This window comes from Podarcis pityusensis (genome assembly GCF_964106645.2).
Source record: "Podarcis pityusensis genome assembly, chromosome: 3".
In the NCBI taxonomy this organism is placed as follows: Eukaryota; Metazoa; Chordata; class Lepidosauria; order Squamata; family Lacertidae; genus Podarcis; species Podarcis pityusensis.
Window position 1 is genome coordinate 68,911,760 of NC_138026.1, and position 27,516 is coordinate 68,939,275.

At 40.3% G+C, this 27,516-nt stretch overlaps 1 protein-coding gene across 14 annotated transcripts in view; it reads left to right on the top strand.

Annotated features, from left to right (window-relative positions):
- ARID1B (AT-rich interaction domain 1B) overlaps positions 1-22,634 on the top strand; it is a 347,348-nt gene extending 324,714 nt beyond the window's left edge. For 10 of the 14 annotated variants that reach the window (XM_080998325.1, XM_080998335.1, XM_080998331.1 and 7 more), the window contains 8 exons: positions 6,274-6,412; positions 7,203-7,375; positions 7,697-7,847; positions 9,823-9,939; positions 12,727-12,823; positions 14,989-15,766; positions 16,909-17,039; positions 19,522-22,634. In XM_080998325.1, the coding sequence (XP_080854451.1) occupies positions 6,274-6,412; positions 7,203-7,375; positions 7,697-7,847; positions 9,823-9,939; positions 12,727-12,823; positions 14,989-15,766; positions 16,909-17,039; positions 19,522-21,246 (3,311 nt within the window). In that variant the 3' untranslated portion in view covers positions 21,247-22,634. The remainder of the gene's footprint in view (positions 1-6,273; positions 6,413-7,202; positions 7,376-7,696; positions 7,848-9,822; positions 9,940-12,726; positions 12,824-14,988; positions 15,767-16,908; positions 17,040-19,521) is intronic. The other 4 variants (XM_080998333.1, XM_080998326.1, XM_080998338.1 and 1 more) reach the window with 1 other exon arrangement.
- Positions 22,635-27,516: the final 4,882 nt, after the last annotated feature.

Here is a 27,516-nt window from a genome sequence, read left to right on the forward strand (position 1 = left end):
GTGTGTGCAGCATCTGCTGCGATTCATGAAACGCCATTCACTCCTACCCAATAAATCCTATCTGAAGGAAACATGCCAAGGTGTTGCCCCAAGGTATGAGCTTTTGCAAACATCCCTGCATGCTGCGGGGTTCATACAGCCTCATCCTTGGCTGATATGTGGATCTGTTGGTTGTTTTTCTGTTTCACCAGATAGTCAAAGAGAACTGAGCCAAATACTTCAAAGGCTCCTGCCTCTGTGATGTTAGCAGAGGGCTCATTATAGCAAATCCGTAAAAGTTTGAGACTCTGCTACAACCGGGAGCACTGAGGAGCTGCTCCCTGGGTTTCCTTGGCAGCTGAGATGCAACACAAGGAGGAGGGAGGAGAGGGGAGGCGGGTGTAAGCCAGTCATTTAATTAGTAAGTCTGTAACCAAAAACCCATCTATCTTTGCTGGCAGGTGGCTGACTGAATTTCTATTATTAGCTGACAGGTGATGTCACAAAATCTGTCATGCAGCCAACCAGGGAATCCCCAGCGGAAGATAAACGAGAGAGGGGTCTGGGTTATAAACAAAGGTGCCCTTTGATTGACCTCCATTCACTGTGGACATGTGATGCATCCTGCGAAACCTCCCACCGCTTCCCCCACCCTTGTCAGAATTAGGGCACTGAGTTCATGCTGTGTAAATTATGTTCCCAGCGTGGCGTCTGGCTGTTAAGACTGAAGTATGTGAATGTACTTAACCTTCAGTAACCTTTCCATTGTTTATTTTAGAGTATACATTTGTAGCTTCTGGCAAAAGGTAGGGATTTCCTAGAGAGCATGTTAGGCCTCTTATTAATGAAGTTCCAAGAGGTTATAGTCATTTCCCCCCCATTTCCAGCCTGATTTTTTTTGGGGGGGGAGGTGGAATAGCCGGGAGACTGCTGGCAAGTAGAAGAGATTTCATTCTCTCCCTCCCCTCTCCTTTTTATTATTTACTGGATAGTATGATTAGGTGCGAATGGCAAATGAAAAAGATGTCTGAAACTATTCTAGCAACTCACCAAGTGCTGCTGTGGTGCATCTGCTACTCATTGCACGGTGACGGTCCTTTCCACATTGCACTCCTAGCCATAAAGAGTTGATCCCAAGCTTTTGACGCATTACAGGATCCACATTCAGAATTTGTTACTCACTTTTCGGCCTGCTCCTGTCCTTTGGGTGATGTAGCTAAGTTTGTTTCAGGTCACCTTCTGTCTGATTTTTATTACTTAAAAAGAATTGCTTGCTTTTTAACAAAAGACAGATTCAGCACAGTCTTTTCTTCCTTTTCAGCCCTTAATTCCTTGTCACATCTCCCCAAACACACACACCTGCACATGTTTAAGGGTATCCAATCAGGACTAGATCTTATAGGTAGTCATGTATGATGAGCAGCAACATGTTAAACAATGACATACACAGCCCCACAAAGATGTAACTGCCACCAACTTGTTGGCTTTGAAAGGGGATTAGACAAAACCATAAAGGATAAGCCTATCAGTGGGTACTAGCCACCATGTCCAGTATTGGGGACAGTGTGTCTCTGAATACAAGTTGCTGGGAAGCACAAGTGGAAAATATTGTTTTGTACTCATCCTGCATGCAAGTTTGCCATAAGAATCTGGGTGGCCACTGGGTGAGATCAGAGCCATTGTTTAGATGCAGCAGGGCTTTTCTAAGGTTCTTAGCCTGTTTTGTCTTGAAGGGATAGACATTAGGAGCACAATTGGCTTTGCTTGTTCCTGAAAAACAGAACCCAGAATGTGGTGCAGGGATACTGCTTCTCTTCCCCTTGGTTCTGAGATTCCACAGGGCTCCATTTGCCCAACCTGGGTGGGGGGTAGGAAAATGTTGTTGTTGTTGTTTTTTAAGCATTTGGAAAGATCCTAGTGTGTTGAGAGCAGCTAGGTGCATTTGTGCATGTGCATGCATGCATGCATGCACAAACAGCAGGAAGGGCAGCATGAATGTTATATCCTGTAGAAATTAACTTGAGTTACACCAGATACTCCATTAATTGGGTTTGAAGGCCCTAGCCCCTCTCTGAGAGGGGAGTATGGGATTACAGTAAGGGTACATTTTGGATTTGAAGTGGACGTCCTTTTTTGGAGTGCCACTATGGATTTTCCTGTCATTTCTGCATCAGCATTACTTCTGGTAGAGCTGGGGTTGAGAATGTTCCTCTTACTGCCCATCCCTTGGAAAGCAGTTGGTTCTGGTTATAGACTCTGTATCTTAATGGTTTAGAGTGGATAGGTGGGAAGCTGGGAGAAGGAAAGGCAGGGAGTTTAACAATTTGTAATTAAAACTGCCCCCCCCCCCCCGGTGCTACTTTAAAAGTAATTTTTGGACTTCCGGGGTGGCGCCATCGGTAATGGCGGATTCCCTCTGATTCGGAGGGACCAGCTCCACGGAAAACGGGTCTTTCCCGCTACAGCGAAGCGGGGACCCTTTCAAAAATCACAGGCGGATGAAGCCTGTGATCATGGGACTTGGCGGGCACCTTTAGCGCCCCCCCAACCCGTAAAGGAACCCACTTATGGGCTCCGGAGCGAAGAGGGGGAAGTGGCGCGGTGCTGAGAGTCAACTGCTTCTTCCGTGGAGCGAAGCCGCACAGCCGTTGCCGGAGAGTGCTGCCTTTTTCCTGGGACAATTTGGCTTTTAAAACAATCACCCGTGAGTACTTTAATTTCGGACAATTGGACTATAAATAATGACCTGCGAGTAGAAAGGAAAATTGGACTAAGAAATTCATCTCAATTTGGCACTGAAACGGGAAGGTCTAAACAGGAAGTCAGCCTTCCGTTTCTTGTAGGTAGATTAAAGCAAAGACATGGCAAACTAGAGTTCAGAAAATCGCTTGTAAAGGATTAACTTTCATCATTTAAAATTGTTGAACCCCCTTCGGAAGCAGGAGAAGAGGGGGGATTTTTTCCGGACTGTTTAAACCTGCAGAAGAGAGTGTAAAGCAAAGTAATTTTCCACCGTCTTGATCCTGGGAGCGGGGTGTCAGGACTGGCGTTTATTGGGAAGCTCATTGACCAGAGACAAACGTCTTTGACAGATAGTTAAAAGAAGAGAAACATAGTGATTCCATTGTTCTCCTTCGCATTTTAAAGGAACAAATATTGACAAAATATCTGAAAAAGGAAACTTTGTTGCTAGATCTGCCTTTAAAAGAAAAGAACAAATAGAAGTTCTTCCCCTAGAGGGAGCCTGTGAAACTGTTACTAAATCTGAATCGGGGAGCTCTGCAGCTGCAACAGATTACGATCGTGGGAATAGACTTCTGACCTTGCAGAACAATGTATCCAGAAGCTCTGGTGCGTGCTTTCTGCAAAACAAGTGCCCTACTGGAACAGCTACATGAGAAGACGGACTTGATGACTGCTGCAATCAGAAATTTTGGACAGGTAGTGGGAAACTATATAGAGCCCACCCAGGAATCAAATCAGGAGTGTGCTCTGACAGATCAGATGAGGGAAGAGGATGTTGCTGAACCTCGGGCACCAGAGATGGAGGGAGCTATGGCCCAGCAGGAACATGAGCTCTTGGATCTGCCAAATGAACTTGGAAAAAGCCAGATTTGGAAAGATAAAGTTTGGTTTGGTTTGGAAATGGGGGGTTGGATAGACCCCCCTATGCAGGGATGTTTGGACTTTTCAAGTCTGGCAATGGGCCGTGAGATGTTTGGGGTTGTGGGGGCTCTTAATTCTGGAGGGACTTTGAAACATGTTTTTAAATACCACATGGAGTTTAGTGTGGAATATGGAAAAGGGACTGATTTGTTGAGAAGGGTCAAAAACACTGTCAAGTTGGAGTTCCCACGAGTGAAAGGACCAGGAGACAAAGTAAAGTACAGGTATAAATATGAAGAAGAGCCGCGGAAGGGACATGGAAGAGACTTAAGGGCCTCGGACATAAGATTATCAGGTTAATGCGCTAGATTGATGGGATAGAAAGGACTGACAAAACCCGGGACCAGGAGGAAGAGACGCTGGATGAAGATTGGAAGAAATTTTTTTTTTATTAGGATTGCTTTATAAAATTGATGAATGTTAGAAAAATGTTGGAACGAAATTATCTGGCTTTAGCAAAAATGTTAAAAGAATTATGTAAGAATATGCTGTGGTTATGAGAAATTGGTATAAATAAAATCTAAGTTTCAAGTTTTAGGGTCTTTTATAGTAAGATAAGGTTAAAATAGATTAAGGTAATGTAATGACAGAATATTATGAAAAATGGAAAGGATTTGCTGTTACAATTAACAACTAGGATACAAAAAAAGGGAGTAGTGAGGAGGTCAAAGAAAGAAGGTAATGACAGTCAAGGATTTGAGAATATTGGACTTGTTTTTTTTAAATGTTTGTGGCTTATTTTTGTTTTTTGATTGTGATGTGCTACGTGCTTTGTTCTTATTTTTTTGGATTTTGATTTTTATCAATTTGTATTGTTTGATTGTGGTTTGTTTTTCTTCTGTTTTTTCTTTTTCTTTTTTGTTTTTTCTGTAACTTTAAAATTCTTAATAAATATCATTTTAAAAAAATAATAAAAGTAATTTTTGGTTTTAAAAGTGTTGATTACATATTTTAATGTCACAAAAAGTGGTAGTGGTGTATAGAGTAAGTTGCTTCGGATCAATGTGAGACAAGCGACTAACAAATATTAATACTAATACACCAATGACTTCCTGCAGTCTGCCTTAGCAATAATTCAGGGGTCATTGACTAACAAAGCTGTAGACCTGTTGTGCCCCTGAGTTCCAGCATGACCTCTGAGGTCACTCTTTGGTGTATTAGTTCTGTGCAACAAATTAGAACCATATGAGCCCCTAGAAGAAAGGTCTCTTCAGTGATTGCTGTGGAGCTCTGGTCCTCCTGATGCTCATCAAAACTTCAGCATCTTCCACAGACCCTGTTGGACCTTGTTTATTTGGATAAGTTCCCCACCCACCCACCCCCAAAAAACCCATCATCATCGTCGTCGTTGTCATCATCATCATAGTAAAGTTGTTGCCTGACATGAACCTCTCCAGACTGGACAGATTATCAGTAAAAAAATAAAGTATTGCAAAGCAATACTTCAAAATCCTTTGAAATACACTCAGGCCCTTAGAACTGGCTCTTCTGTTTCACAGTTGAGGCTCAAGCCTATGGCTTCCACTGCATGCCACATTTTGCAGCTGTTTATTATAGCTAGTAGTTTCAAAAACAACAACCAGCAGGTAGAAACCTAGCCTACAAATTCACAGTTGGGTATCTTGTTTTCCTTTCTCTTTTTATGTCAGACATATTTATATGACTAGACACTGTGAGAGAGATCATTATTTTGCCCCCAAAACAGAGTATATTTGTGCTTCCTGTAAATGTTACAAGTATGTTCTACAAACAATTAGCTTTCGTTTCTTAGACTGAATTTAGTTAGAATTAAGGTACGGCTAAGCAAAATTCATGCTTAATGAGCTGAGGAAGGGTTGAAACATAGTGTGAGATGAGTATTTGATATTTTCTAGTCAACAGTTTATGACTTCTCAGCTTTTTTCAGTTCTGTATTTGTTGAATCAGAAATAGCCATTGCTAATGGTTCCAGTATTTCAGGAAGCAGTAAATGGACAGGACAAACCCCAAAGATTCAAATAGCACCTATTTATAGAACTGATTTAGACACTATTATATTCAACTAAGTATAATTCTATAATCTCAAGATACCAGAAATCTGTCAGTTCCCATATTTATAGGCTACTATAAAAATAATTTGGGGTTCTACACATAATGAGGCATTAGGATCACTACCTTTGCAGAAGGCATCTCATGTCTAAGCTTTATTTAAATGGGAACTTTTCTTCCACATGCATCACTTGAGATGACATGGTCCTTGGAACAGTCATCTAATCAGAAGATTAGTTCTGCCTTTTTTGTTCGTGTCTGGGGTAGGATGAGGGAGGATCAGCATTCTCTCAATTTAATCGTTTCTTGTGAGGCATCTAGTGATCCAGTGAGAGGATTAGACATAGGTAATGTGACCTATTATTTAGAGGTGTGTTCAACCACCACTCTTAATCCCGACCATCTTGGCTTAAGCAGTAGACTCATCTCTTAGATACACAAAAGACAGGAATTTAGTAACATAAAACATCTCAGGCACTAGGTATATTCAGAGAAAACAAAATATTGATGGGCACTTGCTCTCTGTCTCCCCCTCTTGGTTTCATAGTTATTTGTTTTCCCACATGCCTAATATTTATTCTCCTGTTTTGAATCTTCCAGCAAATTCGGGTTCCCTTCAAGGTCCACAGACACCTCAGTCAACTGGTAGCAATTCCATGACTGAAGTACCAGGTGACCTCAAGCCTCCAACACCAGCATCTACACCTCATGGACAAATGACACCTCTGCAGGGCAACAGGTAGTATATTTTCTTTCCCCTTTCTTAGACCCTGTCTGGACTTTGTGCTGTATCTTTCTTTCAGGGATGTTTTCTTGTGGCTCAGAATTCAATGTATTGTTGTTGTGGAAATCTCATTGGTATCTATGACATGACTGCATGCCATGGGAATCTAAACTCCATAATCTCTTGCCCCACCGTGTTTGATCCTGACCCCAGTGCCCAGTCATGCAAAAGAGGGTGCTGTCATGAATTGCATGGACTCAGTGTAAAGTGGGAGGAAGCTTCTTATAATGGTCACACACACACACACACACACACACACACACACCATTGAGTGTGCAGGCTTTGTTTTGATTTTTGCACTCATTGCTGAAGTCAAAATACAGAAGGTTTCTCCAGGCTCTGTCTTGAGACTAGCTAGTTTCAACTTACATGTGAGTTTGCAGGCTGAGTCTTTTACTCTGGAACTCATATCACTTGCATTCCTTCAGGACACTTATGAAAAGGGGTGTGTGTGTGTGTGTGTGTCCCACTGCCACATTATTATTATTCTTATTAAATTTCTGTAGCACCCATCATCTGAGGATCACAGGGCAGTTTACTATATGAAAACACAAGTGCCTAGAATGTTTTTGAACCTGGGTTTTGAAAGTGGGCTGTCAAAGTAAAATGGTAAAAGTGTAAAACCGATGGAGTTTTTTAGAGCAATTTAACTCACTGAACTACATGGCTCACCATCTAATAAGGTATCACAATGTGTGTTTCTGTTTCCATGACATTAATGCTTTCTTTTCCTCTGTCTCTTTAGAAATAGTTCCATTAGTGTGCATGATCCCTTTTCAGATGTAAGTGATTCGACATTCCCAAAGCGAAACTCCATGACCCCAAATGCACCTTATCAGCAGTCTATGAATATGCCAGATATGATGGGAAGAATGCCCTATGAACCGAATAAGGACCCTTTTGGTGGGATGAGAAAAGGTATATTCTGTTTCCTAGCTACTTTATGTGTACGTGTGTGTGAATTTAGGTGATTTGTTACCTTTGCATCCCAGAGATGTGAAGGGGAAAACCCTGTATGATACTGTTCTCACTGCTCTCTGCTTTTTATTACATTTCATAAGCTATAGGTGCTCTTTCAGGGTTTGGTGCGGTTTGGACGGAAGGATACTTCTATAAAAGGGGAAAGGATTGTCAGCAAAGTTTTAAAAACGCACTGCTAGGTTACAGTCTACGAACATCTATTTGGGAGTAAACGCCTATTAATTTCAGGTGCACACCTGTTTTCTTCTCTGCTTGCAGTGCCTGGAAACAGTGAACCCTTCATGACCCCTGGACAGATGCCCAACAGTGGAATGCAGGAAATGTACAACCAGACTCCCTCGGGCGCAATGTCCAATATGGGCATGGGCCAGCGCCAGCAGTTTGCCTATGGAAGTGGTTATGACCGGAGGTGAGTGACTCTGTCTTTTTTGCTCCTCCCTTACAATGGCGTTCTATACTGATGACTTCACACCATCTGGGCCAGGGATGGGAAACCCATGGCCCTCCAGGTAATGTTGGACTATACCCAGTTGCAGCCCAAAAAACTTTTATGGGGCCACAAGCTCCCCATCTGTAATGTAGCAATCTCCTGAATCAATTAGAGTAAAATCATTAGTAAAAACTGAGTCTATTCTCTCCACACACACACCCCCCCCACATACAAGGAATCAGTAAGTGAGGGGTGGGGCTGCATAAGGAAATTTAGGTATGTTGTTGGGTATATTTGAATTCTTATTTGGAGGGGCATCATCATGACTGAGCTGAAGTGCGTTTGCTCTTAATGAACATTTTAGCCCTGACAAACTGCACTCTACTCTTTTGGGTGATTTTGCAGACTCCTTTGCAAAAGGGTGTAAAAATGTTCATGAGGAGGTGGGTGTCAGAAAGAGGGAGCAGGTCCCCATTGCCAAAGCATAGTTGACTAATGGGGCAAAATGTGGCTGCACATTTGCATGTGTACTTGACTGCATGTCCTGTTGAAAGTAATCCAGTGTATATCCAAACTTTGATCTCTGCCATGTACACAGCACTACTTTCAGTAGGATGCATATCCTCATCTACATTCTGACCCAACAAGAACAACTACATGTAATTGGAATAAAAGTCTTACCTTGGCAGCCAGAGAAACAAACAGCAGAGCAAGACAGAGAGTGTCAGCATGGTTACTTGTGCATTCCCCTCCAGCTGTTTAGAGTCAGGTCAGCTGGAGAGTTTTCTTTGCCCTAAGTGATATCACCACGTAGCCAGGTCTGATTGTCTATATGATGGTGATTGCTTGGGATCAAGCACAAAAGTCTTTTTAGGTAAAATCATCATCATCATCATCATCATAATTGCACTCAAATAGTTTGGGGAGGGGAACAATGGCTGGATACAAATATGGCAAAATGCATGAAAGAACGGAAGGTACAGGGGTTTTTGCAAACCTTTTCTCTCTCTCTTCAAAATTTGGCACAGCACTAGTAAAACAAAAAACAAAAAAGCCCCTTTTTCTTCTTTTCAATAAAAACAAAGCATGCAGACTATGTTTTGCTCCATGTCCCAGTAATTTAGCTTCCTGCCTCTGTCTTTGAGAGGCACTGCTCCTGTGATGTGGTTATAACTATAATCCCATTGTCATTGGTTCAGTAGCTAGAATGGATTATTTCTTAATTATATTAATAAAGACTTTTGAAAAAGCTAGTAGTGGAGATTCCTTCATTGCATGGGGTTGGATTAGATGACCTTCAGGATCCCTCCCAGTTCTACAGATCTATGATTCTATTATAAGCTCTGGATACCAACAGAAAGGATTAGTGCAAAGGAAAATATATTTTACCGGTTAGAAGTGTTTTGTCCCACAACTTCACTAAAGAGCTAAATAACAAATTTGCCTACATACACACACACACACACACAATTTTTTTTAAAAAAAAAAATGTAAATCTGCAACATGAAACTCTAATTATTAGAAATAATCTCTACTAAATATTCCCAAAACATCTAGTGTTTGAAGGCCAAACTAAAATTAAGCTAATTTCAAAACATCTTGAATTTTGTCAAACTAAGTTGTTTTGTGATTTTTTTTACTGTTAGGAATAGAAGTCACAGAACTGTAAGTGGCATGTCATTTGTCCCTCCCCCCTTCCCAGTTATGTGTAGCTGTTTCCATGTTTCAGGTTTCAGTAGGCTGAATTTCATAATCAAGAGCAGCATAAAATAGGTGCCATACATTTATTCCTTGAAGAAATAAACTGCAGTGGTCTCAATGACACTTTGAGTCCCTGAGAGGTCTGGAGCCCAAACCGGCTATGCCTTGATTTTTTTGATTTTTTAATTATTTTTTTAGCAGATTGAGAGAATAAGTGCTTTTTACAGCATGAGGTTTCCTTTGTCATTTTTAGGTCGGATCATGGGCTGGGTCCTGAAGGCAGTATGGGAGCACCTGGTCAAAGCAACATGGTGCCTTCAAACAGTGACCCAAGCATGTACTCTCCTAACCGTTACCCTGGGCAGCAAAGGTGAACAACAATTTAATTTGTTTCAAATGCCTGTGTTAACCAGATAATTTTAAATCTTAAGAGCCACTGGGCAGAAGGTGCAATTTACCAAGCATTGTTGCTGTGTAGCCTTTTTTCTTTCAATGGGACTTCTGCCGTTCCCTGGCATCATCGACTCCTTTGAGAACAGTAGCAGTGGCTCAGCAGCCATGTCAGTGGAGTGTTTCCAGAACTTACAGGAGCTTGATGTCTGGCTTTTCATTATTTCAGTTTTAGATTATAACAGTATGTTCATTTTGAACTTCTAGAGAACATGGGATTGCAAAAGCCCTTCTACTTCCATAAATCAAAATAAAATTGTTATTTTGCTCATATATACACATGAAGTACTGTTCTTAACCTTTTACTTTAAATTTAGTCATTAAATGTTGAGGCTCCCATGTCTTTCTTTGGTTGCAACATTTTGTAAACAAATTAATTGAGATTCCTTGAAATATGGCTTATGTTTTTAAGTGGAACCCTCTAGGAGCTAGAATTCCAGCATATATATGCACAGACTTCTCTCACTTGCAGACGTCAGCATGAACTGAGTCTGCTCTCTAGGGTGAAAGCAGACCTTTGACTTTTCCCTTAAACCTCATTCTGTCAGACATTTTTAAAATCAAATTTTACAACTGTAACTCGCTGAGAACATTTAAGAAGTGCTGCAGAGATATAAAAAACCATCATATATTTGTATAGCCAGTGGATCTTCTATGAATATGACATCTGTACATACATGTGGTGCCATCACCATACATGGCACCTTACAGTTACATGGGCAAAATAGGCAAATCCCTACCTTCAAGGAGCTTAAGATAGACAATGGGAGGGAAGATAATAGAGGGGAGGGAGGAAAGACAAAGGGAGGGAGAAAATAACGCAAGCACATGCAGTTCCATGTGCTTAAAGGTTGGGAATAAGGACTGAGGTTTGAGAAGGGATTTGAAAGAAGGGACAGCGGTAGCCTAGTGCAGTATACCTTGAACATAAAAGAAATACGTCACAGTAAGAGCACACAAGGTGGCTTATTCCAGCCTTACCAAGGGGGCATCCTTGGTTTATCAGGTAAAGAAGCTTATTTTTCTTAGGTCCTGAGTATTAATATTCTAGTTGCTAATTATTGCCTATTTTAGATTTGTGTCTGTATGGTTATGCCAGTGTAAGGGGCTCCGTAGCAAATTAAATACCTTAGATCATATTGTTTGTTTATATTAATACATTTCGAGGACAATTTACAAATTTTAAATAGCAAAATAACAAGTTGTGACCTGGCATGGCATTGACATCAAATTTGGTGCCATGTGAGCTAATCCTAGAAAAGGTATTCCACAGGCAGGGTGCCCTGGGAAGTATCCCATGAAGTATTTCCATTCATTCAAAGACTCACTGCCCTGTTCCCCCCACACACCCTAAATCTGTTTTGGGGGTTCCTCCAATTCTCTGGAGTAGATTTGGGAAGGGCACAGGGGGTCCATGGCATCTTTGCACTGACTGACCAATTGCAAGAGCAATCCTAGATGTTCATTTGCTGGATAAATGAGTCTTAAGGTCGTGCTTTTAATCTGAGACGAGATGGTTTGGATGTTATATTATAGCAAATTAAGTTATATCCAGTTGGAGGTCTCCCATCAAAATTAGATACAGTACTCTGCAGTGTTACCAAGTTACACAGGAAAGTTTCAAGGTGTGCCTACAGCTCTTGAGTTCTCAAAATATGTAATAAACATAATCATGCTTACATGAAGTTCTCACAATGCATGCATTCACATGTAACTCTAACCCAGGGTAGTTCAACTCCCACCAGCCTCAGCAAGCATAGCCAATGATCAGGGATGATGGGAGTTGTAATCCATAACATCTGGGGGACATCATGCTGGCTACTCCTGTACTAAACCATAATTTAGTGCTAAGTTGATGAACCTCATGAAGCTCAAGCAAAGCATCAGGCTTACGCACTCCCCAATCTTCCTGTGCAACAAGGAGGACTTTTGCCAAGTTTAATTTCACTTTCAAAGAAAATTGGTTTAACTTTTATGTATCCCAGTTCAATTATAAATTTGCCTTAAACCTCTGAATAAAATATTTCTCCTGTTTACATAAATAATTTTTTAAAAGTGTAATATTCTAACACTATTGGCTAACCATAGATTTCATCATCACTGTGTGACTCAAACGCAGAATCAGCTTCAACCTCTCAGTTGGATTTGTTTCTACTGTAGGATGGGCACATAATTTTGACTTCAAAGCTTTCAGTTCATTCAGATATTTGCAAGTGAGGTGAGGTGGAAGCTTGGGTATTGGAATTATATGTGCCCAGCACTCTAAACAGGAAGTTGCACATGATCCTGGGATACGAGTAATTCACTCAGTTGCTACAGTATTTCCATCTCTCATAAGAGATTAAAGGAAAGCAGAAAACTTGTGAATCAGGTATACATCCATGTCATATGTTGCCTCCTACCTGCAGCAGTAGGTATGTTCAATTCTCAGATCCAAGCCCACACAACTACTTCTACATTTTTTTGTAAGACTGAAATAAATTTACTCTGATATAGTTCCACTGAACCAAACTGAGCTGCAGCCCAGGCACACCCCCCCCCATGAACAAAACTTCTGTTTTAACAAATAACATTTTGTTGTTGACAGGCGGTATGATGGAACAGAAGGGAGGTTCTGTGGAGAGCTTCAGGACTTCTTATAATCAGCTCTCCGTTTATAATTGGGAAATAGTCTGTACTAATTAGTAGCTCACATTCCTCATTGCAGGCATGAACAATATGGGCCGCAATATCCAGTGCAAGTACCTCCTTCAGGACAGCCACCCTATGGAGGACACCAACCTGGAATGTTCCCACAACAGCAGGTAAACATTTGTGGTTGTCATTTTCCCTCTGCAAAGTTCATTCTAGAAATCCATGCATACGGACATTGAAAAACAGAATGCAACATTAGGATGAATTCCACTGATAGACAGAAAAGACATTGCCAGGCCTATGACTTCATGTGTGTAGATCCTTTTGTATGAAATGTTTCATAGTTGTGAATAGCTGATTCAGTGACACACGGGACAGGATGGGTTTGGTGGTTTTTTTTACTGAGGGAGATTTGATGCCAGTGCATAGACAATGTACAAAGACAAAGGACATATCCCCAGTAATGTTGGTAGAGAGAGGAGGGCTGTTTCTATGTTATCTTCATGCACTTCAGATAGCTAAATCCGGTGGGAAAGGAGGCAAGAAGAAAAACCCCACCTCTGTTGAAACATGAAGGCTAGCAAGAGAATGAAGGGACCAAGTAAATATTTACAAATTGCAAAGTTGTTTGTCTTAAAACTATCCAAAAGATAGGGCAGAAAAGTTATACCTAAGGCTGCCACTGCCACACAACAGCCAAGTTCCAAGTTGTTTGCTGGATAATGTTTATATCCCATTTCCCAGTAAAACTCTCAAAGCAGCTTTCTAGTGGGAACTGCAGCTGTAGCATTCCTTTATCCAGGGCCCCAGCAGCCAGCCAACCTTTATTTCATTCTGTTCTTTCCTCTCTCCCAGTTAACAATGTCTCCCCCCCGCCTCCACACACAGAAAAAGATGGATTCTTAAGTCCTGCTGATTCTTTCGTCTTGTACACAGATGATACTCTTTTGGCTACATAAGGACCAGAGATTGGCTTGCTCTGAGCATACAAACATCATACCTATATATATATCTTTCTGAAAATATCCTTAAATATATCTCAGTACAAAACAGTAACCAAGAATCATAGGATTTAATCCAATGCTGCTGTTCCAAAAGTGGAAATGTATTCCAGAAGGCTGGGGGACTCTCGGGGGCAGTTTTAGGGGGTGTCTGGGGGCTGCAGGGGGAGGAGAGGAGGGGAAAGTTAGACTGTGCTCGATACAACCCATAGCCAACACAACACAGAGCATCCAATTACTCCCTTCACTTAGAGGCAAAAGTCTCCTAAAAAGCTTAGTCTGCTGTTTTCCTATATGAGAAAATCGGGATGGTTCTAACCACCTTCCCCTGAGCATCTGGTGGTGGTAGCACCTTCAGGAGGGCCTCTGACATTCTAAAAGCATGTGGGGAAAGTTCTCTCTGTTTTATTTTAGTGTTCGTTGAAGACATCTTGCATCCCAGGTGCTTTTACTCATGTGATACATTCATACCATTTTATATGCTTTATTGTGTCTCATTTTCTGAAAAGAAAGTTATAGCGAGCTTCAAAATTATAGAGACTATCAGTTTTATGTATCTTAAACAAAAGTCTTAAAAATGACCTTACTAATAAAGAAACATTGTTTTTTCAAACTTGGATATGTCAAAAAATAACCAATAATTTTTTTACCACGCTTCACTGGAATGAGAACTAACATGAGATGTATTAGCCTTAGGCTAACTATCTTTTAAACATAAAGTTATAAACACATCAGAACTACCTCCGAAAATGAAAGGGCTGTCTCATATATCATCTTCAAGCATTTTTTGTTCGCCACTAAAATAATCATTTTTTTCTACTTGTTGTACACCAGAGCTGAAAGATGGATTTTCTGCCAATTCATATTTATTTACTGAAATAATTAAAAAGGCATTATATGTTAATGAAAACACTAATCAAAGTATGTCATATTTTTACCAAAATCTGTATAATGTAGCCTCAAATGCTTCTGCCATAAGAAATTAATAAGAGCCCTGCTGGTTCAGACCAAAGGTCTAGCAATCTGTTCTCACACTGCTCAAAGAGATGCTTATGGGAAGCTCACACACAGGACATGAGTGCATTCATAATCCCCCAACAATTGGTACTCAGAGGCATCCTGGAGATAATACATAGTCATCAGGACTTGGTAGCCTTTGGTAGCCTTATCTTCCATGAATCTGTCTAACCCATTTTAAAAGAATCAAGTTGGTAGCCATTACTATGTCTTGTGGTAGCAAATCTCATTGGTTGACTGTGGAATATGAATCTTCCTATGAAACATTATATTTTCATTGTATTTTAAAGCTTATTCATGTTGTTCCTCCTTTTCAGAACTACAAACGGCATATGGATGGCATGTATGGGCCCCCAGCAAAACGCCATGAAGGAGATATGTTTAATATGCAGTATAGTGGCCAGCAGCAGGATATGTTTAACCAGTACAGTGCTTACTCTGGACCAGACCGAAGGCCCATACAGGGACAGTATCCATATCCTTATAGCCGAGAGAGAATGCAGGCACCGGGACAAATGCAGCAACATGGAATACCTCCTCAGATGATTGGTGGTCCTATGCAGTCATCAGCCTCCAGTGAAGGCCCCCAACAGAACATGTGGCCCACAAGAAACGATATGTCTTACCCATATCAAAATAGGCAAGGCCCTGCACAGGCCCCACCTTATCCAGGGATGAACCGCACTGAAGATATGATGGTCCCTGACCAGAGGATAAACCATGAAAGCCAGTGGCCTTCTCATGTCAACCAACGTCAGCCTTCTTACATGTCATCCTCTGCCTCCATGCAGCCTATCACTCGACCTCCTCAGTCATCTTACCAGACGACGCCGTCGATGCCAAACCACATCTCTCGCGCGCCTAGTCCTGCATCCTTCCCACGCTCCCATGAAAACCGTATGTCTCCAAGTAAATCCCCTTTCCTGCCCTCCATGAAGATGCCGAAAGTTATGCCCACTGTTCCAGTCTCACAGGTCGCAGGTCCTCCAACCCAGCCACCACCAATTAGGAGGGAAATAACTTTTCCTCCAGGCTCTGTAGAAGCATCCCAGCCAGTCTTGAAACCAAGACGAAAGATTACCTCAAAAGATATAGGTAAGTGCTAGACAATGAAAAGGAGTCTCTTTTTAATTACAATATTTTAAAGGCTGCAGTTTTGTAAACTTACGTTGAGAAATTACCTTTGTTAAATTGCAACCATGCCCAAAGTTTCATAGCAGGAGTGACCATTTTCACCCCACCACTTAATCTACTTATATGAAGAAGGGCACTGTATACTTAGGCAAGAAGTTACTGTAACTGTGTGTTTTATTAAAGTTTTCATATTAGGTGTTGTCCTCCTGCTGTTTCTGACATTTGGTTTCTTCCTGAAATAAGCAGGATTTATGTGATTTCATTTTGGCACAGGGGAGCTAGAATCCAACGACTAATGAAGGGGACACCGTTTTGGTTACTTCTGGATCATTTGGTTACTTCTATGGCCATTTTTCACCCCCTCTTCCCCAAGAGGAAATTCAAACTATACTTTGGAGAACCAAAGTATACTTTGCTTACTTACAAGCATGCATTTTGAGTAGACATTATGAGGGCTCAGAAGATAACATGATTATGCAGAAAAAAGTATCTGTAGAGCACTCAAAAAATCCAAGCTGGGTCTGAGAACTGCAAGATTAAATCTGATTTTCCTCAAATCCTAACAGTTCTTCAAAAGTGGTTTCAATCTGCACCCAGAAGTGGGTGTGACACACACAAACACGCACCCTTGTGTATATTCCTTAGTTAGCTTGAAAGAAAGGATAGCCGAAAGCCTTATTAATCAAACATATTTTGTTCCTCTCAACTCCTAATGCTTAAGAGTGGATCATCACTTCAATTTGCATAACGGAGCATGATAGCTAACGACCATGTTTGTTAGCCACAGATTAACCTTCTGTGCTGTTTTATTCAGCCAGTTCTCAAAATAGCAACATGGCTTTTTTCATCTTAAATAGGCAGTTTTTCCTGCTGTATTTAATATAATTTAGTGTTGTGTTCAGTGGAAGGCATGCTAGTGAATTCTGCATATGAGAGTTGTCATTCCTGAACCTAACAAGGGAACTGTGACTATTCATACAATAATCTGGAATAAAAGCATCCCTTCTTCTCACTGATCCAAAATCTGTATGCCATTTGAAATCTAGCTTCTGGATCTCCTTTAGACAGAATGCTTATTAATGCTTTGTGTTCTTATTTTCCAGTGACTCCTGAGGCTTGGAGGGTGATGATGTCACTTAAATCAGGCCTTCTTGCTGAAAGTACTTGGGCTTTAGATACTATTAATATCCTTCTGTATGATGACAGTACTGTTGCTACTTTCAATCTCTCTCAGGTAGGTTTGATGTTTCTCCAGAAGTCTGTTTATCTGAAACCTCCTAATGCCAGATAGATAGATAGATAGATAGATAGATAGATAGATAGATAGACAGATAGATAGATAGATATTTTCCTTCATCTAAAACAGTCATAGGGCAGTTGACAACAAAATAAGGCAGTACAAAACATGTTTCATAATAAGAAAGAGCATTAGCAATTCATGGTGGGCCATAGCTCAGTGGCAGAGTATATGCTTCTTCTGCAGAAGGCCGTAGCTTTCTGTAGAATAAAGCTTTTCCATGTTGGACAGGGAGTATCCCCATCTGAAACCCTGGGAGAGCTGCTGCCAGTCAGTGTAGGCAATAGCTGGGCTAGATGGACCAGTGGTCTCACCTGATATAAGGCTGGTCCCCATGGAGTTCAATAGTATGCTCTTCTGTACAAGATTAGCAATTCACATAAAATACGTGTCACATCATTAGCAGCACCATAACTTTAAAGTGATTTTACCCCATCCTCTAAAGCTTAACAAAAAGTTGAATTTACCTGCCATTTAATAAATACAAAGTGAGGCTGAAACATAGAATCACCACTGAAAACACCACTCAAATGCCCTAGTCATTCAGTGTTCCAAAGACTGACCCTTCAAAATTAAATCAGTATTTTTTAATCAAAGCTCTCTTACAGCAGCTTGGTTCCTAAAGATGTGAGAACAGACCCCTTCTCACAGCAGGGTTTTCCAGTTCCCTCTTTCTCTCAGCTCCTCAACTAAAAGACACTGTTGGGAATCAAGGGGCCTTCTTGAACAGAACAGGGTACAGGAAGCTGCACTCAGATGGAGGAATCAGTAAAAAGTGCTTTGTACAAGAGCATCTTTAAATCCAAGGCAATATTTTTTTCCTGGTTGAACATTTATGCTGCATATAGCTTTCACTAACAGCAGGAGGAACTCAAGAATGCCTTGGATGGAGCACATCAGTTGGTAATAAAAGCCTTCAAGAGCTTATCACAGACATGAAAACTATCTTGGCTACTACTGATATATTGTCAGCTCTTCCTTAACTTGAAGACTAAAGAGCGTCACAGAATTAGGAAAGGTGTGGGAGATGGGAGAGGAAAAAAGATTTAAATAATTATTTGCATATAACATAAAAGATCACTTTTTGTGGGGCCATACTTTCAAAAGACTTCACCTCTTCCAGAACCATGCCTCTTACATTCACCTTCTTTTTGCAAATTAATGTTATATTTCAAGTGAAAGTAAATTTCTACTAGATTATACTAAAGAAAGTTTCTACTAAATATCACAAGATATCACTAGAGATTTCTTTGATGCAAAAGACTTGCACTATAGGGATTAAGAAGCAGTATGAAAACCCTTTTGTGATCTGCCACTGCTGCTAGATTCCTTGCAGGGTGAGAATTGTAAGTGTGGCAATTATTCTGGCTTGGTTCTTTATTCACAAGTAGTTATGAGTGCATCATTTCATGCAATATGGAACAATGAACAGGTTTGTAAATAGCCACTTGCTTGATCACCTGAAATGAGTAGTAATCATTTCCAGGACACCAGACAGGAAAGCTTTTGTAAATTAGAAAAGAATTGTTTTTACTTTTTTGGCTTTTAGAACACTGAAGTGCTATAAATCACACTATAGATATGTATGTTGAAGGGCTGCTACCAACATTTATGAGCTGGAAAATAGGGATTATGAGCCAGCTCAAATCCATATTCAGTATCTATTTCTCCATCTAAGTTCCTTCACATGGTTAGTGTGTGGATAAATTTAGATGAGGACATGCTGTAGCCTGTCCAGAGACTTTGTGGGATAATGTGGGTGGGGGAGAGTGGGAGATTTGGTTTCAATAAATGCATGTGGGGTAGAATGTGTCTTTGCAATAATTTCAGCAAAATAGAAATTCATGAATTTTAAGAAGCAAATGGCCATGGCAAAGTGGCCTCACTCACCCTGACTTCAAATGTACTTTCCTTGTACCCCTGTATTTAGCACCATTCCACTAAGAAAACATTACAAGGACACAGTGTAAGTGGAGTTGTATCTAAAGGTTCTCTTCCTCTGAGGGCAGAGGAAAGACTCTTTATTCCAGAGGAAGACTCAGTTTGTGTGTCTGTGTGTGTTTTAATAATTGTGACTATTTTGTAAGATCCAAAAAGTTCAATTGTGGGATAAAATAATAAATAATAAAAACTTTTAATATTAAATTAAATATTAAATACAGTTTGGGGATTTCCTTTATAATGTGCGAACTACAAGGGTTATGAATACTTTATATTTTTATTACTCCATTAAATCTTTTTAGTATTCCCAGATCACTAAATGCCTACATTTAGAGAATGCCCCAACAAGGTTTGTTTTATGTGTAAAATGAAGAGTAAATTAACATCTTTCTGAAAGTATGCCTACTGCTGCCAACATAATTCCATGTCACCTGAAATGTTCCTCTTAACATTCTTATGTTATTTTTTGTTTCTTCAGTTATCTGGTTTTCTTGAGCTGTTGGTGGAATACTTTAGAAAATGCCTGATAGATATATTTGGAATCCTCATGGAATATGAAGTCGGACATCCAGGACCAAAAATACTTGATCATAATTCAGCCCAGAAAGAGGATGCCCAGTCTGCAACGCAAGAAGCCAGCAAAGAAGAAAACAATGATGAATGTATTGATTATTTTGGTGAATTTGAGGATGAGGAAGAGGAAGAAGAGGAAAATGAGAACCCTGAAGAAGAGAAGAGCACTGTTCTTGCTCCCCCTGGTGCCATTGCTGATCCAAGTGAGAGGCCAAAACAAGCCAGTAAGTTTGACAAGCTGCCAATAAAAATCGTAAAGAAAAACAACTTATTTGTTGTCGACCGATCTGACCAGCTGGGGCGTGTTCAGGAATTCAACAGTGGACTCCTCCACTGGCAGCTGGGTGGGGGTGATACAACTGAACACATCCAGACCCACTTTGAGAGTAAGATGGAGATTCCTCCTCGCAGGAAACCGCCTCTTCCATCCAACTCTTCAAGTAAAAAGAAGAATGTGGAGGGGAAAAGAGAACCTGAGGAACAGCAAGACAAAAGCATATCAGCCACCATTGACGATGTCTTGTCAGCTCGTCCAGGAGCACTGTCTGAAGACTCAGACTCTAGTTCTCAGACAGATAGCAGTAAATTTCCATTTGGGATCCACCAAGCCAAAAGTCATCGAAATATCAAGTTGCTAGAGGATGAGCCACGGAGTCGAGATGAGACTCCTCTATGCACCATAACTCACTGGCAGGACTCTTTGGCCAAACGTTGCATCTGTGTGTCAAACATTGTCCGCAGCTTGTCTTTTGTGCCTGGCAATGATGCTGAAATGTCAAAACATCCGGGCTTGGTGCTGATCTTAGGAAAGTTGATACTTCTCCATCATGAACACCCAGAAAGAAAGCGTGCACCACAGACATATGAAAAAGAGGAAGAGGCGGACAAAGGGGTGGCCTGCAGCAAGGATGAGTGGTGGTGGGACTGCCTTGAGGTCTTGAGGGATAATACATTGGTCACATTAGCCAACATTTCTGGGCAGCTAGACTTATCTGCTTACACGGAAAGCATCTGTTTGCCAATTTTGGATGGCTTACTGCACTGGATGGTGTGCCCATCTGCAGAGGCACAGGATCCTTTTCCAACTGTGGGGCCCAACTCAGTCCTGTCACCTCAGAGACTTGTACTGGAAACCCTGTGTAAACTCAGTATCCAAGACAATAATGTGGACCTTATCTTGGCCACTCCCCCATTCAGTCGTCAGGAGAAACTCTATGCTACTTTAGTTAGGTACGTTGGGGACCGCAAAAATCCAGTCTGCCGAGAAATGTCCATGGCACTCTTATCGAACCTTGCCCAGGGGGACACATTAGCAGCAAGGGCGATTGCTGTGCAGAAGGGAAGCATCGGAAACTTGATAAGCTTCCTTGAGGATGGGGTCACTATGGCCCAGTACCAGCAGAGCCAGCATAACCTCATGCACATGCAGCCCCCGCCTCTGGAGCCACCTAGCGTAGACATGATGTGCAGGGCAGCCAAGGCTTTGCTGGCCATGGCCCGGGTGGAGGAGAATCGCTCAGAGTTCCTATTGCACGAAGGACGTTTGCTGGATATCTCAATATCTGCTGTCCTGAACTCTCTGGTTGCATCTGTCATCTGTGATGTACTTTTTCAGATTGGGCAGTTATGACATAAGTGAGAAGCCAAGCATGTGTGAGTGGAGATTAGAGGGTCACATATAACTGGCTGTTTTCTGTACTTGTTTATCCAGTGTAGGAAGAAGGAAAAAAAGAATCTTTGCTCCTCTGCCCCATTCACTATTTACCAATTGGGAATTAAAAAAAATATTAATTTGAACAGTTATGGAATTAATATTTGCTGTCTATGTGTATAAGTACATCTTTTTATTTTATTTTTTTAACCAAAGTCTGTCTAGTACATTCAAAGGTCACACTTCTTTTCCATAGATATCCTTTTCAAAAAAAAATTATTTTTTATTTTTTTGCATGTTTGTATCACATATTTTTTGGGAGGGGAAGCAAACTAGGGATACTGAGGGTTAAAATGTTGCAAAACATGATTTGAGAGGCGGGGGGGAAGGCTCACCACTCTGAAGCGCAAAAGTAGGGGAAATATACTAAGTTACTGTGTGTTTTATTTTTGAAGAATGAAAGAAAACCCAACCACCCTTTATGCCGTTGCCCAAAGCACTCTGTGCAATAGAAGAAAGTTAGTGATGTAGGTGTAGCGGATCAAAGAAGGGGGTCGGTCCATAGTCTGCATATGAAATTATCTTGGTTTCTCTGCAGGAGAATGGTTACATTAGGCTAGGAGCAAAACAAATTCTTTAGGAAAGTTAAAACACAAACCTGAAGACGATCAACATGAATTGCTTCCTCACCAGAACTGTCACATCAGTATCTATTGGTTGACCTTCCACAGTGACAGTTCTTCACAATTCCTTTTAATCATTTTAAATATTTTTTTATTGCCTAAGGGCCGTGATGTATATAGAAGTTGTACATTAAACATACCCTCATCTCTCTTTTTTTAAATACGTACAAGGATTTTTTTTTCATGATGTGGTAACTACAAAGTGATGGTAGACTTAATTTTATTATTATTATAATTATAATTATTATTATTATTATTATTATTTTGTTCGGGCCATGTCTCTAAAAAACAGTAACAGAAAAACACCACCACGAGGGTAATGTACAAGTTTCTGTATGTATAAAGTCATGCTCTATTTCGGGAGAGCAGTTGCTCACAACTTGCTTTATAAATCAAGATGTGGAAATGGTTACTTATGGATTGATTTAAGAAATTGGTTACCAGTCTACAGGAAAAATAATACTTATACAGGAAAAAAGGAAGAAAAACAACTTCAAAGATTTTTCAGTGAGAAGAATCCGCATTTGTATTTCAAAATAATGTAGTTTAAAAAAAGACAAAAAAACTTGATGTAAATTCCTCCTTTTCCTCTGGCTTAATGAATTATCATTTATTCAGTATAAAATCTTTATATGTTCCACATGTTAAGAATAAATGTACATTAAATCTTGTTAAGCACTGTGATGGGTGTTCTTGAATAATGTTCTCATTTCACCATAAGGTCAAACCAGTTCAGTTGGTAAGAGGGAAGCTTACTATTTTCCTCTTAGCCGTGATGGTTGAGCATGAAGTATTTTCATCTGATGTTGCAACAAGCACAGAAATAATGGCTGCTAGTCAGTATTTGCAAAAAGCAGACCAAAATGGTGGATTTTTTTGACTTACAAAAAGCAAATGAGAGTTACCTGCTGATCATTTCCACTGTATGTCCATAGAGGATGCTACATTCAAGGATGGAAGTAAGTTTTTGAATAAAATAACCATTGGTAAAATATATTTATATCTGGCAGCAATTAGTAGGAAAGAGCCAGCTTATACTCTGATCATACCCTTTATAGACATCCAGAAGCTTGATCCAGTGTTGTTTTTTTGTTTATTTGGTCAAAGGAGCTTCAATAATAATTCACTCACAACAACTGCCACATGCATCTTAATGGAGGAAGCAGATTTGCAAGCATATTTCTTTGAATGTACAAATTTGGTCCTCTCATGGAAATGAATGAGGCAGCAGCAAAGGATCCACTTTGCAATGTATTCTTTCCCTACTGCTCCAGAAACATTGGATGAATACAGATACCATCTCATCAGGAGGTCCATTCTGTATGATGTCGGAATCAAGCCTTCAGCACTTACCCTTTGGAATTTCCTCAAATTCGTCGGGCACCAATTGAAGACCTTCCTTTTCCCAGAACACATTCTAAGTGAAGATTTTTGTCCCATTTTTGTATCTGTATTGAACCTGAATTTGTTTTATATATGTCTTAATGTTGATGCTTTTATTGTTAAATGACTTCAGATTATTTTATGGGAAGCAATTCAGAAACCTTTGGTGGCAAAGCCAATGGCATAGTTCCTTCCCACACTAACATCAGCCTTTGTAAGAATGGCATTCATCTGGGAAGGAAGTAAATCATTGGTGGTTCTTCATCTCTTTCCAGAGTTGTAGCAACAGAGAAGTGACTTTCACATTGCTTTGGCAAAGAATGAATTGCTGCTCAGAACTCTCACCAAAAGTGTTAAAGGGTCTTACAGAACAGGACCTTAAGGGGCATATCTCAAGAATTACTCCTTTCCTATAAAAAGACACTCTGATTGCTGTTTCATCTTAAATGCTGACTTGGTTAGGAGCTCCTGCATATTTCTCAATTTTTTCTCCATTTTTAGTCACTATGGGACTCCTGGAAAATATGTTATCCCAGTAGGCATCCTGATAATCTTGTTCGTATAACTTGCTCTAACACATTAATAAAGAAGATAATTTAATGGACAGGCAAAGTACATACTATTATCATCCAGGTTTGAAATGTGACTCCCTTGTGTCACAAAAAGTAATTTTTCCTTCTTCTGCTGTAATCTATTCACTCTTATATCGCCCATAGTAACAGTCTCTCCTCTTTGTCTCTTGCATAACAATGCATTCAGAAATATATGTTAAATTATAGCCCACTTGTAACTGCACAGAAGCAGATTTAGGCAGCTATTTTTAAAAACCACTCAATGGTGGGGAGCTCTAGCTAAGGCTCTTCTAACTTCTTAGCTAGGTTATACAAAGAAGTTTTGCATGGCTTCAGCCTGTTTTCAGAACCCATACTTGACCTCCACTCTTTCTGTCTTTGTTATGTCTGTTTGTACTGCACTGATTAAGTAGTTAAGATATGACTGGGATAAAAAACAACAACCTCAATGCGCCGTTTAAGCATGGCTAAAAAACATTTGCATGGTGCTGACTATGAAGAAAGAACCATATCAATTTCATCGGGGTTGCTGTTCCATGGAGTAGACTTGACCTGCTCCACCACTCTATCATTGTGGTCAAAATGGTTTTAACAGATTAGCCATCAAAAAGTGAAATTGTGAAATGGCACCAACTGGAAAGAAAAACACTGTGCAGTGTGTGCTCTAAATAAAGGGGCTTTTGGGAGGATGCTGTAATCGACTAAATGTGTTGTGTAAGCTGCTGATGTGTAAACTTGCCTTCCCCAACTTGGTGCCCTGGAGAAGTATTGGACAGCTGTCCCTGACCATTGGCCATACTAGCTTGGGCTGATGGGAGTTGTAGTCCAAAACATTTGGAGAGCCCCAGTTGGGAAAGTCTTACATATCACCAGCAGTGGATTGGAAAGAATAATTATAGGATGGTTTCTGCTTATTAATTGCTCTTTCAGCTCATCTGAGCAAGTTTCTATAGATGATCTAAAATGCTGTATAGGGCTGCCAGATAAATTGTTAAAAACTAAGGTAAGTGTTTCTTAATATGTGTTAGGATCGGGAAGTTAATTCTTTTAAGAAAAGTAGCATTCCTTCAGGACAAACAAGATATGAAGGAATTGATACACGAGCAAATTCACTGTTTAACTGTACAATAATTGTGTTGGCTTTGAGCCAGATCATTTCCTACTCATTCACAGAAAAGAAGATATTTTTGCACACCAAGACATCACTGACCAGCAGGAAGTCCGGAGGTGAAATGATTTGCATTTGCTGCTATTGTAACCTGCTTACATTCTCTTTATGACATTTGACTTTGATGTGTTAAGAGCAAAGGATCTACCTCTGTATGCATGCGTCCTTCTTTTTCAAGTGCCCAAAGAAGAAAGGGAAGACAACAAAGAAACAGCAGAGAGATACCTCTGAAATAATCCAATACCAACAACACTTGAGTCTTCTTGGGCTGTGCCCTGAAGCCTTTTTTTGCCACTTTGGCAGAGCAGGATCTCTCAATAGCAAACACACGTCTCTTTCTATATCCATTTTTCAAATAAAAATAAAGCATTCTATGGCAGTCATTGAGAATATGTTGTATTGAAGGAAAGTGGGTGAGGGATTAGAACAGGAGACAACTGGAGAGATGACCAAAGCTTTACTTTTTGAACTTTGGTCTTAGGATCAGGCTGTATGTTCTATCAGTCCACATAGAGGCCGACTGCCAGTACTTTCTTATGAGATCACCTCCAAACGGAAAGTTGACATGTAAAATGTTTCTAGTCATGTCATTCACCATGCTGTTTAGAGCTGCCCATGCCACCGCCAATGTTAACTGGTTGTGGTATGGATATACTCCACATGAATTAGCCTGATCCAGTGGTGAGCGTTGCTGGTCAGTAGCGTTATGAAGAATATACTTATTCAATTGCTTTAGCTTGGTCATTTCTCAAGATTGCATTTTGTTTTCCAAGACATTAGCAGATTCTGAATATTTTGTTTAATTGAGAGTTTTGTTGCTTTGTTGAAGGGACCTATGGGTGAACTCCCTTAAGCTTTGGTGATGAGTTGTACTGCTACACTATAATGGACACAATAGGTCATCTAGCCCAGGACAGCCAACATGACACCTTCCAGTCTCTGTTGGACTCCATTCGCATCTGCCTCAGCCAGCATTGCTAATGGTCAGAGATTATGGCTACCCCGATCTAGTCTAACCCCTTTCCTAATATAAGGTATCCTCTATCCTGTAATTCATTGCTTTGCTCTTTTGTACTTGAGTTTTCAGACTTCTGTAAAATTGCTTATTTATCCTTATAATTGGCCGTGGCATCATTAGATTTCATTCTGTTAAATCATAAATCATTTTAATCTATCACAGGGAAACTCCAGGAGTTTCTCTTTATGTGTATATACACTTAACATCCTGTTCTATGAATCTTTGAGGCAATATTTCTGTCTGTGTTGCCATATTTACTCTGCAGCAACCATATATTTTCACTTTTTAGATAAGGGATTATTCCCTTATCTAAATTATTCCCACTGACTGGGTTTCTTAGAGACAAAATTTCATCTCTGGATTGCATTTCCAAAAAGCTTAGAAAGCACTGAATTAGATATATATTGGATTGTATGTTTTCTAAAGCCTAAAAGTCAATTCCTACTAGTCCCTATGTGAGCTAGTTCCCTTAGTACTTGCTGACCAAAATGACGACTTTGGCTCCAGTATGGATCCAGAGTTGAGCTGCTCTGCCCCACTGAATAGGCACTGAATCTTGCTTTAGTATTGCAACATTATGCTTTACAATACTTTTTTCTTCTTCCTAGGGAGTTGATTGTGGGGCAAAAGACATGGCAGCTGAGGAAGTTCGGGTTTGGAACAATTCCCCCTGGGATAATAAGGATGAAGGTGATCAAATTGTGGTGATTTAAATAGGGGAAGAGTAAAACTAGACTTTCAGACTGCAGGGGCACATGATATTCAGAGAGCCAAACACTGTAGCCTAAAACACAAGTGCAAAAGACACTTAGAGGGACTCAAAAAATGAGTCCCCCCTAAGTGTCTTTTGCACTTATATAGCTTATATGGTAGGCTAGAAGCCTCCAGGCCAAGATGAGTGAACTTGGTCTTAGAGCACAGCATTGATACAGCAAGCATAATGCAATCCTGATGGGATGCAGATAACCAATGAGATACATTTATCTCAACAAAAATTCTATAGGAAGGAGAGAGGAGCATTGTGGGCGTGGTGTTGCCCTATATGTATGTCAATGAGGGCATTGAGTCTGGCAAGCTAGAATTTGTAAAAGGGGCAGACTCCTCCACAGACCCAACATCACTGGTTTCTCTGCCATGAGTCTTTTAGTGCTGCTCTATTAAATGTGTGTTAAGCCTCACAATTGTTGTTTCAGAACGTGTGTTTGTTTTTACCAATTTCCATACTTTTGTCTTTAGCACATCTATTTGAATGTAACATTACAATTAGCCCTTAGTTGCTTAGCGGACAGGCCTACCCACCTCAGAAACACTGTATACTAACTAACATTATTTAAACCAGACAGCCCAAAGATGTGAGGAAGGGAGACCTTTTGAAACAAAAGTCTAATTTTGGCAGTATTATTCTGGGCAGAGCCTACCTTGTGC